Source organism: Bidens hawaiensis, unplaced genomic scaffold (assembly GCF_021521415.1).
Source record: "Bidens hawaiensis isolate Kalapana, Puna unplaced genomic scaffold, B.hawaiensis_p1.1 tig00030757_1, whole genome shotgun sequence".
Taxonomy (NCBI): Eukaryota; Viridiplantae; Streptophyta; class Magnoliopsida; order Asterales; family Asteraceae; genus Bidens; species Bidens hawaiensis.
Window position 1 is genome coordinate 89,450 of NW_027495129.1, and position 13,958 is coordinate 103,407.

The following is a 13,958-nucleotide window of genomic DNA, read 5'->3' on the forward strand; positions in this document are numbered from 1 at the left end:
GTTATTGTTTTGGTCGATGGCGCACTTGTGACCATTGTGATCTCTTCCTGTCTTTATCTTGTTGTTGTCGTTAAACACAACCACCGAGATCGTTACCACCCTCATCACCGATTTAGCTACCGTGTATACTGCCTAAAGCACGAGTCATGACCACCACCAACTGCTGGAATAGCGATTAAGTACCGTTGCTGTTGCCATGTGTATGCCATCGCAAGCCGACAATAGAATTCTCTAACCATAGCCACCATCGAAGGTACACCTTAAAAGCTGGATCGAGTCTTGTCATATGTTTTATATTATATTTATACTTGAATAATGAATTCAAACAATTGGGTTATGATGGAGAAGAACATGTTAAAATAAAAATATTTTCTTAAAATAGTTAGTAAGCTGGCCTTCATTATACATATGATTTTCAACTTTTTGTTTACCAAACTGATTATCACTTTTAATTACTTATAAATTATGTTGGCAAAACCAGAAAGCAAAAATGGACAAAGGCGTAAACCAATTGTAACGTCATGCTTTCATGTTCCTAACTTCATTTTATAAATTTTTCAATGTTTAAACATTATGTTCATGTCGGGACCGAACTCCCCGAACTCGATCTAATATCAATGTTCGGACCAACCAAGAACCGAACACCCGTTTAAATCTTGCTTAATTTATTTTTTTTTTGTTTTCTCATGTCGGTTCGCTTATTCAAGACAAACCGGTCATATTAATTAATTATGATAAGTAAATTAACTAAATATTATTCTTTAATGATAAAAGATGATTTTTTTTAAAATAAAATATATATCGTTATACTCTGTAATTAAGCCCCATATATTAGCTGAACTTCCTTCACATCTATTATAATTCTTGTTTATTATTATTATTGTTATTACTATTAATTTATTCTAGTATTGTTAATTGTTAGGAAATATTTTCGTCAAGTTTGGTTTGATTAGCTCGCTTAATTCAAACTCAAGTTATGTAATATTCTTCTATCTTTTCTCGCTTACTTTTTAAGGTGAGTAATCACACCCTTTTTTTTCATATTTTATTTTCGGGGTAACATGCGTACCACTATATTAAAATGTTTATGTTAAACGAGTCCTCAACAACAATTCTATTATTATGCGATTACGTGTATTGCTCAATTGATTGATTATGTGCTACTTGTCTATGTGTTTATTTATTTATTGTTTGGCAATTGGGCCACCTCATCCTCATCCTCATTTAGTATGATCATACGCCGTCTGAGTAACCATTGACCGAACTAGTGTCATGGCCAAAAGACACATTATCTGTTTAGTCTATTGTTTATTTAATTGAAGTGATACCGCATCCACATATGAATTGTATTTTCATTATTATATATTATTTAAACTTGTGTCTTGCTCACTCAACTTTATGTTAACAAAACCATATTTTTACGCATGTTACAGGTAGCTTATTTGATTGTTTGAAGTTTGAAGATTGTAGAAATTATGCCTTAGGTCATCAACGCAATAAAGACGATTGTTTAAGTTATAAAATTGTTGTATTTGTTTTGAATATTTGTAAAGTGTACTTTGATTTTATGCTAATAAAATAATTAGATATTGACATTTATTTAATAGTGTCTTATGAGCTATTTTGCAATCGATCGCGCCCTGACATATTCCGTCGTAGGTTGGGGTGTGACAATGGTGGTACTGAGGTCCTGAATTCATCAAAGCCGTTGGTGATACTGTTCTTGTTGCTGTTGTATAGTAATAAAATATATCTTAAAAATCAAACATTTATCTAATTTACTACGCGTGTATTACTTGTAGTGTTGGCTACAGACGAGAAGTATAATGAAGCTATTTATAGTAGTGCTAAACGGTTGGCTGCAGCCATTGACGGTCTTCCTGATCCTGGGGGCCCACAAGCTAAAGGGAATCCAACTTCAAAACTAAGGAAGAGACGGCTGAGAAACGAGATCAGTTTACAGTTGTTGACGGAGGTAGGTTTGTTGGTTATTTGTTAATAACTTCTTGAATCGTTTTATTTTTGTTATTATTGTAATAATAAATTGATTGATTTTATTAATCATGTTTCTATTGCATAAGTACATAGGTATAAACATAACGTCATGTCGTTTGGATGCATCGATGTAATGAGCAAGTGTGTGTTAAAAGAAACTCGATGCTCTCGTTTTATTGTCTCTCTCTGTAAAAGTGATTCACCCCTGATTTCCAACAGGCTCAATTTTGGATAGAAACAGGAGTCATAGATAAAAATATTGTCGTCTCTAGTGTTCACTAGAAACTGAACGAATGAAGTACATATATTAGGTCTGGTTAGAACTTAAGATTAAGAAGAAACGGCATCTTGTCAGCAAACGGTGGATCAGAGAACTTCCCGGTGAGTATTTGAGAAGCAACATGCTGATTTGCAGCCTCAGTGTAATGGATTCCATCCCAGTTCACATATTCAGTTGTATCATTGCATACTGTGGTTGTGATGGAACTACCATTTATGGTTTTCACTTGCCCACAGCTCAACTGACTGTTGTAGTTCAATGGCGGACCTCCATACCCGCAACAAGCTGTGATCGGCTGTTCAAAACCTGCAAATGCAAATATGTGATCATATATCTTATCTCTTTTTGATCAAAGAGAAACCCCAATAAACTTTGTTACGAGTTAGGAGATATGCAATCTAAAAACGAAAATCTTTGGGCATTCTTCGAGCACCATTTTCACAACTTAAATATTCTTGAATTTTCTGAATAAGATGTCCGCCGAATGACTCATCAAAACACTTCAATTTAAAAACATACTTTTTTTCCTGAGTTATTGCATGTTACACCCAAGAAAATATACTAGCATGGAAATATTAGATTGAGATGAGCCATTTAATTTAGATTTTAAACGACTAGCATCATCATTGTCCCCGACACGGTAGCAGCAGTCGCACGGCAGTTGGAAATGCGTGAGGTGGAATAAATAAAAGACGACTTGAATTATCTAAAATGTGGCCCAGCTGCCCCCATTTGCCCAAGATAACTGACACCAACAATTTAATTTAACTAGAGATATTTAATATTTTCGTTTTTGTTTCGAAAACCAATCATAAAGTTGTTTCAATTACGCCATTCATGTCTTTATTGTCCAAGTTAGGCTACTAAACCTTCAAATCGATCCATCATCAGATTTTTTTTGTGTCAAGAATGAAATGGAAGAGAATATGTTGGGTCGGGATTTCCAATATACGTAATTATATATAAAAAATTAAAAAAACATGTTAATTATTATAAAAATAAAGAAAAATATATGCATAAATCCATGTCACCGGTCCAAATCAATATTATATAAAAAAAAAGTTTTCTTAATTGAAAGAAAAAGTAGAAAATTACTAAAAAGCATGTGAAAACTTATAATTTAAATAAAACATAAAGCTGAGTGACTTAATTGAAACATTTTAAAACTTGGTTAGTATCATTAACGGGAAAGCTATTAATATTATAAAACTATAAATATGATTATAAAGTTTTAATAATTTAACCCACTACAAATAATAATAAAATGATAAAACTTAATTGACATTAACCTAAAATGTAATAAATTGTTACGGTTAGTTTATATCCTTTTAAAAGCAATCATGATATCTTTACTAATATTTTTAAACAAGATGATTCTCTCCACATGTTCTTATTCTAGCCTATTCACATAGGATTCCATATAATCACATTTCCATATCAATAATTTCTACATATTCATAATTATTTTTAATCCACTAAATTAAAATAAGAATTTCAATTAATTCTATAATTAAATCTATTTATCTAACTAATATATTAAAGCAACACAATTTTGTCCACATGTCCTTCTCCTAAGTTGTCCACATAGACTTCCATGTCATCAACCTTCCATAAATCTATTTTCCACATATTCACAATATAATTTTAATCAATGGTATTGACTTTTATATTTTTGTAACTTATTGTTGTAATTATGATATTAATTATTTTAATTATTGTTAGAATTATAAAACTTATTAAATTTACTAGGTTTAAATTGTTGATCGTTTCTTCTTTAAAAGGCACATGCTTCGTTCAAAAATCATAACGCTCCCCATCGTTTGTAACCAGATTCTTCGCCTCATCTATAACCTGTTCTTCATGATTTGTCGTTTTCATAATCCAAACAACATCAAATATGTTCATCGTTTGCAATTATCAGGCATGATTTATATTTTAGTGTTTAATCGATTTTTGTGAAGAACAACATCTATTCTAATCTAACTAATATATTAAAGCAACACAATTTTGTCCACATGTCCTTCACCTAAGTTGTCCATATAGGCTTCCATGTCATCAACCTTTCATAAATCTATTTTCCACATATTCACAATAAAATTTTAATCAATGGTATTGACTTTTATATTTTTATAACTTATTAATGTAATTATGATATTAATTATTCTAATCATTGTTAGAATTATAAAACTTATTAAATTTACTAGGTTTAAATTGTTGATCGTTTCTTCTTTAAAAGGCACATGCTTCGTTCAAAAATCATAACGCTCTCCATCGTTTGTAACCAGATTCTTCGCCTCATCTATAACCGATTCTTCATGATTCGTCGGTTTCATAATCCAAACAACATCAAATATGTTCATCGTTTGCAATTATCAAGTATGATTTATGTTTTAGTATTTAATCGATTTTTGTAAAGAACAACATCAACTTGATTCACTGTTATTAGATTTAGGTTTAACTGCATGATGTTTTATACTAGCGATTAATAGATTTGATATTTTAATATTCCTATTAATCGATTTATGTTTTAATCTATTTAGGGTTTAAAGGTATGATTTTTTTAAATTATCGGTTAATCAATATGATTTTTAATATGTTTGTTACTTAAAATTATGTTTATATATTGTGATTTTTTGTTCCTAATACGCCTTTTTCCAAGTTTCACTAATATTAATTTAGTTTTATGACATATCAATTTAAAATTTGAAAATCTTATTATATATGAATAGGAACCTAACTGTTATAATAATTAAAATATTAGTTTATTATATTTAAAACATTCCTTTATTTGGTATAATATTAGTCAAACAGTAGTAATTGATTTAACGAATATCTAATCTAACTAATATATTAAAACAACATAATTTTGTCCACATGTCCTTCACCTAGATTGTCCACATAGACTTCCATGTCATCAACGTTCCATAAATCTAATTTCAATATATTCACCATAAATTTTAATCAATGGTATTGACTTTTATAATTTTGTAACTTATTAATGTAATTATGATATTAATTATTCTAATTATTGTTAGAATTAAAAAAACTTATTAAATTTACTAGGTTTAAATTTTTCATTGTTTATGTTTTAAAAGGCACATGCTTCGTTCAAAAATCATAACGCTCCCCATCGTTTGTAACCAGATTCTTCGCCTAATCTATAACTTACATTTTTTGTTTCAAAAGGTTTGTGAACGAAAACTCTACACGGGTGAAAATATAAGTTTAAATCTGGCATGTATTTGTAAGCTTAGTTTTCAAATAATATTACAAAATCTGTTACTAATGTGTTTTTTTATTTTTTTCAGGTATAATGGTTCATTTATGTTATATTATTCCTTGTTTACTGAATTATTTATTTATAAAGTATTTTCTTTTTATGTTATAGACATAGTTTAACATCTTTTGTAATATCTGCTGGTAAAAAACTTATGTCAAAAATATTTGTGTTGATTGAATATGTTTTTTACATTTTATATTGTTTCTTGATATGTTTTCCACTGTGTGTAATACGGGTTATTATCCTAGTTAGTATAAATAAAGAAAAATGAGAATTAAAAAGCATTCTGACTTTATTTAAATACAAGTAAAAAAATAAGTTCTATAATCTTCCATACCAGCCATGTCTCATCATCTAGAAAATCTAAATCCTATCACATGTTTGTCTTTTTTTCATTTGTTTTGTTCGCACCTTCACAATTCACGTGTGACTTCCAATATTTGTTTTCCAGCTTAGCATAATTCTCTACTCACATGGTGAGACTTTTCTTTTTCCAAATAATTTAATAATGAGTTCAAAACTATATATAATAATAATTAATAATAAAAAATATGCTTTTTTTTTCTAATAACAAAATTTTATGTGATTAACTTCTTCAAGATTGCAATCCTAGTCCAAGACTATAAATCTCTTATCGATTGTGAGCCTAAAACTTCTAAATTGTTAGTAGCAAGAAGTCATCCTAACGACACATGTCGCGCGTGGTGTAAGGATCAAAGGATGTGATATCACTTAAGGATACCGATAAAATTCCAACTCATTGCGGGTTCCATCTTTAACAAAAATATATGGTATGTTCTTGTGGATGGTGGGCTGAAGAAACACTAGGTGACCCCGGTAGATTACGGATAATCTGGGGGTTAAACAGATATTTCCCACGAGGGTTAGGTCCGGCAAAGATGATTATTCTTCTGATGACCTGCAAAACAGACACCGTGAGCTCGTCATTGAGAAGGGGGGGGGGTACCTCCTTGTGACCACCCTCCGGCGTGAGAATCAGACTAGATTGCTCTGAATATAAGTGTATAATCAGAGAAATAGCTAGAGCAGATAAGATATAAGATAATCATACCGTTCCAAGGTGTTGGAGTATTTATAGCCGAAGGTAGGTGTCCAAGAAGGTACAGCCAGCTGTATAATATTCCTTTTCTACCAACTGTGGGCTACGAACGTGCCATGCTAGTGGTTGGTGGGTAGGTAGCGGCTGATAGTGACATGGCCGGCTGTGTACTATTCCTTTTCCACCAATTGCAGGATATGTACGTGTCACGACAAGGGTTGGTGAGTAGGCAGCGGCTGATAGTGACATTAAGTACTAGAGCGTGCTGCTCGTCGTACTGTTGTCAGTGAGCTGTCGCTGCTTTGGTCAGATCTTTTGTCCATACCTTGGCAGATATAGTACAAAAGATCCTCCAGGAGCGTACGGACTGGCTCATTTGGGCGGGAGTATTCCCGGCTTGCTCATTCCTTCTTCAGGTGACAACTGAATTATTTGAGTTAGTGCCTTGTGCGTGTAGCCTTGCTATTAGTGCGGGTAGCCTTCCCTGATGGCTAGTATCCGCAGCTGCGGGAACAGGCGGGGTACGTCACCATTGGGAGGCTTTTCCTGCGGGACCAGCTTGCGTACTGCACGTAAGGTCGTCATCTCTCTGAGCGTGGTGGGTCCTGCGGATCCAGTTGGTCTTTGTGCAGACGTCCCTCGAGTATTACGGGTCCAACTGCGCAGACGTCCCTCTTTGAGGTGAGTCTTGCGGGTCCAACTGGGCTCTGCTGGGACCTACCTCTTCATGGGCCATCTTAAAGGATGGTGAAGAAGTTTCATGACTCTAAACTCATATCTAACTAAAATCTATGTATAAATGGATAATTATTATACGCGAGACATGCATTTTTTTGGTGCTTATGTTTTGACAACAATGTTTCAATAGCATTGTGAAGAACTTGCCATATTTAATTATGCCTTTAATTTGGACGTACGTATTTGGAATTTTAAGAAGCCAAGTTTTAATACATTAGAATTTAGAAGATACATGTTTCTAAGGTAACCAAACATTAAGCACGCACAATCAAAACATTAATATATTCAAGTGTCCCTTGCTAAAGTTTGGTTTTCATGACTTATATATATGCAACCTTAAGTTTTTAAATAATGGTTAGTTAAGGGTTGTGTCATCAACATACTAAATTTCATGTAGTTATGATAGAGCAAAGGTGAAACCGAAAACAGGTATAATACTAACCGTATTTTGAGTAATTCGCGATGAGATTAGATTTTATTGCGAAGACATCAACACGAGTTACATTGGCATCAGAAAACTGGGCCTGCAACTTTGCAACAAGTGCGTGTAGTTGTATGTTGAAAAGATTAACCGCTTGGTTGTGCAAAGACACGCAACCTAGGGCATCAAGCTTTGCGGGATCCGTCCCAAACTTTGCAATGTTTTGCGGCAAGCACCCAAGCGGCCCTGCGTTGTGGATCCAAAAGTTTCTAGCACCATCATCATATAACATCTGAAAGGTTCTAAGAATCTTGTTACAACATATTCATTATCTAGATAAATGTGTCTACTCTAGTAAACTTCAGCCATAAAAAAACTAAATACAAACCTTGATTCGGGTTTCAAATTCGGCTAAAACCAGTGGAATTGAAGCGACTACTTGGTCATAAGTTTTCGAGTAAAATGCACCAGCAAGATCATTTTGGCCTATATCGAACATGTATAGCGCCTTGCTAAAGTAATCCTCATCAGGCAAGTACTTGTTGAACCTTCTCGCTGTCACAAACATAGTCAAATATCGTGTAAGTCAATAAAAACGCAACTGTATGGATCAAAGGGCCCAGGGCTACAAAAAAATTAATAAGGACCCATGTAACCTAGGGCCCTTTGTTCGGTACCTGTTGCAGTCCTTTTAATAAAAGGGTAATGCCGTAAGTATATTTAAACAATGCGGGTATATTATGACATACACTTAGCTTGCAACTGAAGAACGCGCGACTTGAATCGAAAAAACTGAGCCACTTGAACCCCAAACGAGAAAGGGCTTACGAAGTTTAGACCTGGCGGCATTATAGTAGATCCTGCGGCCGCGAAATTGCACCCTTTACGGAAATTTGGGAGACCCAGAGCTTCCAAGTACGCGCTTAAGAAAGGCAAGTCCATCGCATCCACTGCGAAGGTAACGGTATATTTTCATATACGAGCATTTAATACCAAAAAAGAAAAGAAAAACTACTTACTTAAGAAATCTAAGATAAGGCGACCATCACAGAACCTCCCAGACGGTCCCTTGAAATAAGTCTGACCATTGGGAGGTTCGAGATGGTCACCGACACCAGCGACCAAGTCGCCAGTGTCGGAATTGGAGTCTCCAAAGTTGAAAACAGCTGGGTAATTGAATTCAATGGCATTGGTTACATATGGTATGAAGAAGATGATGAGCAGAATAAGATGGTGTTTCATATCTGGGGTAGGGGGTGGTGGCAGCAACTAACAGGCATGGATTGGTCTCTGTATTTGAAGGAGTGTTACTTGGGAGGCTGTTGTTTGTAAGCGACGTTTGCTTTGAGGTCACTACTGATGTCAGAAATTACTAAGCTGCCCTTGTTAGTTAAGTAGTCAAGGGTAATTCTGTTATGTTGTCAACAAATCCTGGGACTTTTTGGTAGGGTGCGTTCAAGTCATGTCATTGGTTGTTAAGCTTCTAATGACTTGTATGATGTATCCTTCAATTGATTGTAATCTAATTTCTGTGTTTACTGGTTAAATAGCTTTGTACTTCGTTATTATTAAAAAATATATTTTGAATTATTATTATTATTATTGAATTTTCCAAAATTAACATCAGTGCATTATCATTTCTTTATTTCATCAATGCCTTATTCTCTTCCATAGTTCCATACGTGTATGGTCTTTATGGTTTGGTTTAATCATAAAATCGTTTACATCAATCTTTGGTTTATCTTTATGATTGGTTTTTATAATCAACTTTCGGGCTATTTCAAAAATTTTAGACCGTAATGAATGGTTTAATTTACGGTTGTATAAATTTCAAACCGTATAAAACCGAATCGGACAGTATCATTTGAACAAATTTTTATTCTTATTAAAAAAATTAATATAATATATATTTGATTATTCATATTTCGTCTTTGGTTTAGTTAAAAAAAAGAGTTTACTCAATTATTTATAATTTTTAGTGATAAGAGGGCAGTGGCTGATCTAGACATCAATTTTAGGGGTAACATTGAAAATTTTTTTTTTTACCATATTACACACAATGTAAACTAGGGCCGTCTCTGAGAATTGTGAAAATTTTTTAGGCCAAAGGCGAAAAAAAGGACCCTTAAATTAGTTGAGTAATTGAGTTTAAACATTAAAAATACATGTTTTTTTAAAGATATATATAATAAAAAAAATAAAACTTCAGGCCTATCGGGTTGTTAGGCCGGGATCCGTCGACCACCTAGCCTTGCCTCATAGCTGCCCTTGATGTATAGAAACACGATAATAAATAAATTTAGGCACATAGACCGGCTCAATGAGCAGGGAAGATGCTAAGCGTGGCGGGGCATGCCTACCCTCTGACCACATATGAATGGATCCAGATACACGTATATCTAGCCCGAGAGCCAGTGACTTTAGGAATCTATAATCCCATGTAAACTTTGACACATTGAAATGACTCGATTAAATATTTAAAAAGAGTTGGGAGCGTATTCGCCTTTTGATGAGTTGCTCAATTAACAACTTCTCTGTATTTGATGAACGATTATCTCGGACCTATAGTTCGAGAATAATAGTTTAATAATTTATCTTGATCAAATGATCTAGCTTCAGACCTTCAGTCTGGTTAAATAGCTTTAAACCTTGATAGAATATTTTCTTATTAAAATATTACTTTAGACCTTTAGTCTATAAAATAATACATTTTGATATTAACGTTTCTTCCAATAGAAGAAATCATTTAAATTTCACGTCCTTTAGAAGAAACTGCGTTTATAAAACTACTATGTTTCCTCTTTTAAAATAAACATTATTTATTTAAAATGATTACTTTGTTTACTTAAAGCCTTTTTGGTTTGTATGACGTTTGGTGTAGCATGCTTTGGCCTAATAGGTTTGAACGTTCTCATCAAGCTCTCCAGGAAAGCAAACGGGTCCCGCGGTTGATTGAGATTTATACGAATTACTTTTCTTAGACAAGAGACTTAACTACCGGTGTTGTAACCCTTCTAGTTACTACATGCCCGTCATGTTTTTCTGTTTAATTATTTATAGGCATCTTTTATGAAACAAATTAGCGTATCTTCCTTTAGAAGAACGTTAATTAACAATAACCTTTGTATGTAAAACTTTATGTTTCTTAATAATAAAGGAACGTCTATTTTTGTAAGCATTTATATATATATATATAAAGCTTAAATATATCTATAAACTTTTCAAGGTGTAGGCTATACCCTCGACTAGGATCTAAACTATGTATTCAAATATCTTAAACATAACTCTTACCTTAAAATGGATATAACACTTAGGTAGCGTTTGGTATGCAGGAATGATAATGGGAATGGAATGATTCATTACGTGGGAATGGAAAAAGTGGTGTTTGGTTGCTCAATGGAATGGAATCATTCATTACACATGAAATCCCATTCCATCAAAATCATTCCTTCCCACCCCCTTCTTTTTTTTTCATTCCATTCCTCCTTCACCATACTTTTTCACCACCACCACCACCTAACAATGACCACCACCACTATCATTGCTGCCACCACCTGACCGACACTATCGTCGTTGCCACCACCTTCGTCACCACCACCGCCACCACCACCGCCACCACCGTCGTCGCCGCCCTACCATCGCCATCACTACCAATGTTACCACCGCTTGACCACCGCCACCCACCACCACCACCACAACCACCGCCCACCACTACCTTCGCCATCGACGCCACCATTTTCGTCACCGGAGCTACCACCACCATCGCCATTGCGTGTTTTTTCTTTTTTTTTTCTTTTTTTTTTTTGTAAAAAAATATATTTTTAGATAGGAGTGTTTTTTTTATTTCTATTTCATTCCTATATTTTTTCATTCCCATAGGTTAACCAATGGAGACAAAGGAATGGTAATGATCCATTTCCTTCCCTTGTCCATTCCATTCCCCCTTCATTCCATTACCTCCAACCAAACATACCCTTAAGGACAAACGAGCAGTACTTCGACTATACATATGGTGTCAAGGTATGGAGCGTCGAACTCTAGAGAGGCGTCAGGACTCTAACTCGGTGACACGAACTTTGAGAAGGTGGCAGTGGTTTGGTGTTTAGAATGCCACAAAATGAGGTGCCCATGCTCACTATTTATAGCCATCCCTGGTCGGACCGTCACTCACCACCATGTGACATGCATCATTCTTGATGATGAGTCATGTCATAAGGTGGTGACATGTGGCATTCACATTGATTAGTCACTAGCCACGTGTCAGTTTGTGAGGGTACGAGTTGTTATGCGTTGACATGTCTCTTTTTGTGTTGCCACTATGTGACATGTGTCATTTCATGGTGATGAGTTATCGGACACGTGTCACTTCTATATATCTTTAGCTAAATGACTAACTGGTCTCTCATCTTTCTAAATTTTCAAAATTGATATGAAAATTGGTAGGGTGTTACACCATCTTTCTTCATACTAAAATCATTTGGACGCATCTCATAAAATGACACTATCTTAGATACATCAAACTTAGAAAATGAATTGCAAAGATTTAAACCAAACATATTTTCTAACAAATTAGTTGAGACTCCACTGAATCTATTTTCATGTTCTTGAATTTGCTTATCCAAAACCATATTAAAAACTTCAACCTCAAAATGGTGTCGAGTGGTGGTGTTTGGTGCAACGCTGTTTGATGTCTGGTTAGTTTCCAATTTCCAAACAACGAGTATTATTTTTGAAAATGGTTAATGGGTTTTAATTGGTTTGGGATTTAAACTTTGGTTGAGTTTTTCTTTGGTTGAATTTTTAAATTGGTTGAGCTTTAAACAAATAGAGGTAACATCATATTTTTTCCAGGGGTAACGAAATATGAAAACCTGCCCAAAAGATAATTTTTTACACTATCGACGAAAAGTTGAGGGGTAGCGGAGGCTACCCCTGCTAAAAATTATTATTTTATTTAATTGGATCGTTGAATGGTCAAACACCAATATATATATGGGTGGAATCAAGTGAAAACTCCTCTTAGAGAGAAAACTTAAAAACTCATAAAAAACTATTTTAACTTTTTTTTTAAAACTATTTTGATGTTTCTTTTTTTTCCATTATTCTTATACATTGTTATTGGTTCAAAAAAAAAAAAACTTTTCGGTAACCTCGTCGGTGTAGTGCACATGTGTACATTGCATATATGCAAAGGTATTGTATTGCATAGAATACAACAATATTGCACATATTTGATACAACAATATTGTATATATACAATATAAGACTAATATGCACACCGAATATACATTAGTACGTATGTGTAATACAACATCAACGCACATGTGCACTACATCGACTTTTATTTTATAATTATTATTTTTTTGCATATAATACAACACTACTACACATATACAAACATAAATATTGAATATATGCAATTAAACACTATTTAACTTAAAAATACATAGTAATACGCATGTGTAATACAACGGTATCGCACAGTAATACGTATGTGCATTACAGCGGTTTTTTTTAATTTTATTTATTTATTTATTTATTTTTAATTTTTTTCGAGTAAAGGGGAAGAAAATATAAGAATAATGACAAAAACAGAAATTTGAAAATATTTTTTTATTTTTAATTAAAAATAATTCTTTAGAAGTTTTTAAGTTTTCTCTCTAAAAATGAGTTTTCTCTTGATCCCCCCCCCCCCCCACACACACCATCTTCTTCTCCAACAATTCCAATCTTTCATACAAAATATCACATCTCTTCTTTAAAAAAATATACAAAAATGAATCCTAGAAACAGCCTGAACCATCAATTCCCCCTTTTTAAGTAATACCATGCTCCGCAAAACCAACCGAATCCACCAAGCCTAAACTTTCCATGGCTCAGTTCCGGCCAACAACCTACTCTGCAAAACCAACAAACCAACTTCCCAAACACCGGAAACCAACTGACCATAACTATCCATTTCCTTTTCCCGACCCGAAACATGTATGCCAATTTCCTCAGCTACCAAAACCCAATGCAGGTGTTCGTGTCTAGCCAACCATAGCCAGAGTCGGAGACGGTCCGGAGACTCATTCATCGTGGGCATCCAGTTCAACCTGAAAGACGGCCCGTAGACACAAAAAGAAGGAACCGGGGTAGCTGGTGTCGCCATGTGAGTACTTAGAGTGGATGGAGGAGGAAGTAG

At 34.1% G+C, this 13,958-nt stretch overlaps 1 protein-coding gene across 1 annotated transcript; it reads right to left on the bottom strand.

The window, feature by feature from the left end:
- Nucleotides 1–2,310: 2,310 nt before the first annotated feature.
- On the bottom strand, nucleotides 2,311–9,026 carry LOC143580889 (GDSL esterase/lipase At1g54790-like). Its single transcript, XM_077063804.1, has 5 exons — nucleotides 8,794–9,026; nucleotides 8,524–8,724; nucleotides 8,163–8,329; nucleotides 7,796–8,066; nucleotides 2,311–2,581 (listed from the first exon to the last, which is right to left on the bottom strand). Exons 1-5 carry the CDS (start codon nucleotides 9,014–9,016, stop codon nucleotides 2,313–2,315), a joined length of 1,131 nt encoding a protein of 376 aa, XP_076919919.1. The 5' UTR covers nucleotides 9,017–9,026; the 3' UTR covers nucleotides 2,311–2,312.
- Nucleotides 9,027–13,958: the final 4,932 nt, after the last annotated feature.

Excerpts from the sequence above, each read along its gene's own strand:
- LOC143580889 (XM_077063804.1), bottom strand. The coding sequence starts at position 9,016 with ATGAAACACCATCTTATTCTGCTCATCATCTTCTTCATACCATATGTA. Across the intron at positions 8,067-8,162 it reads AATTTGAAACCCGAATCAAG|ATGTTATATGATGATGGTGC; the intron begins GTTTGTATTTAG and ends AGAACCTTTCAG. Across the intron at positions 2,582-7,795 it reads CGCGAATTACTCAAAATACG|GTTTTGAACAGCCGATCACA; the intron begins GTTAGTATTATA and ends TTGCATTTGCAG.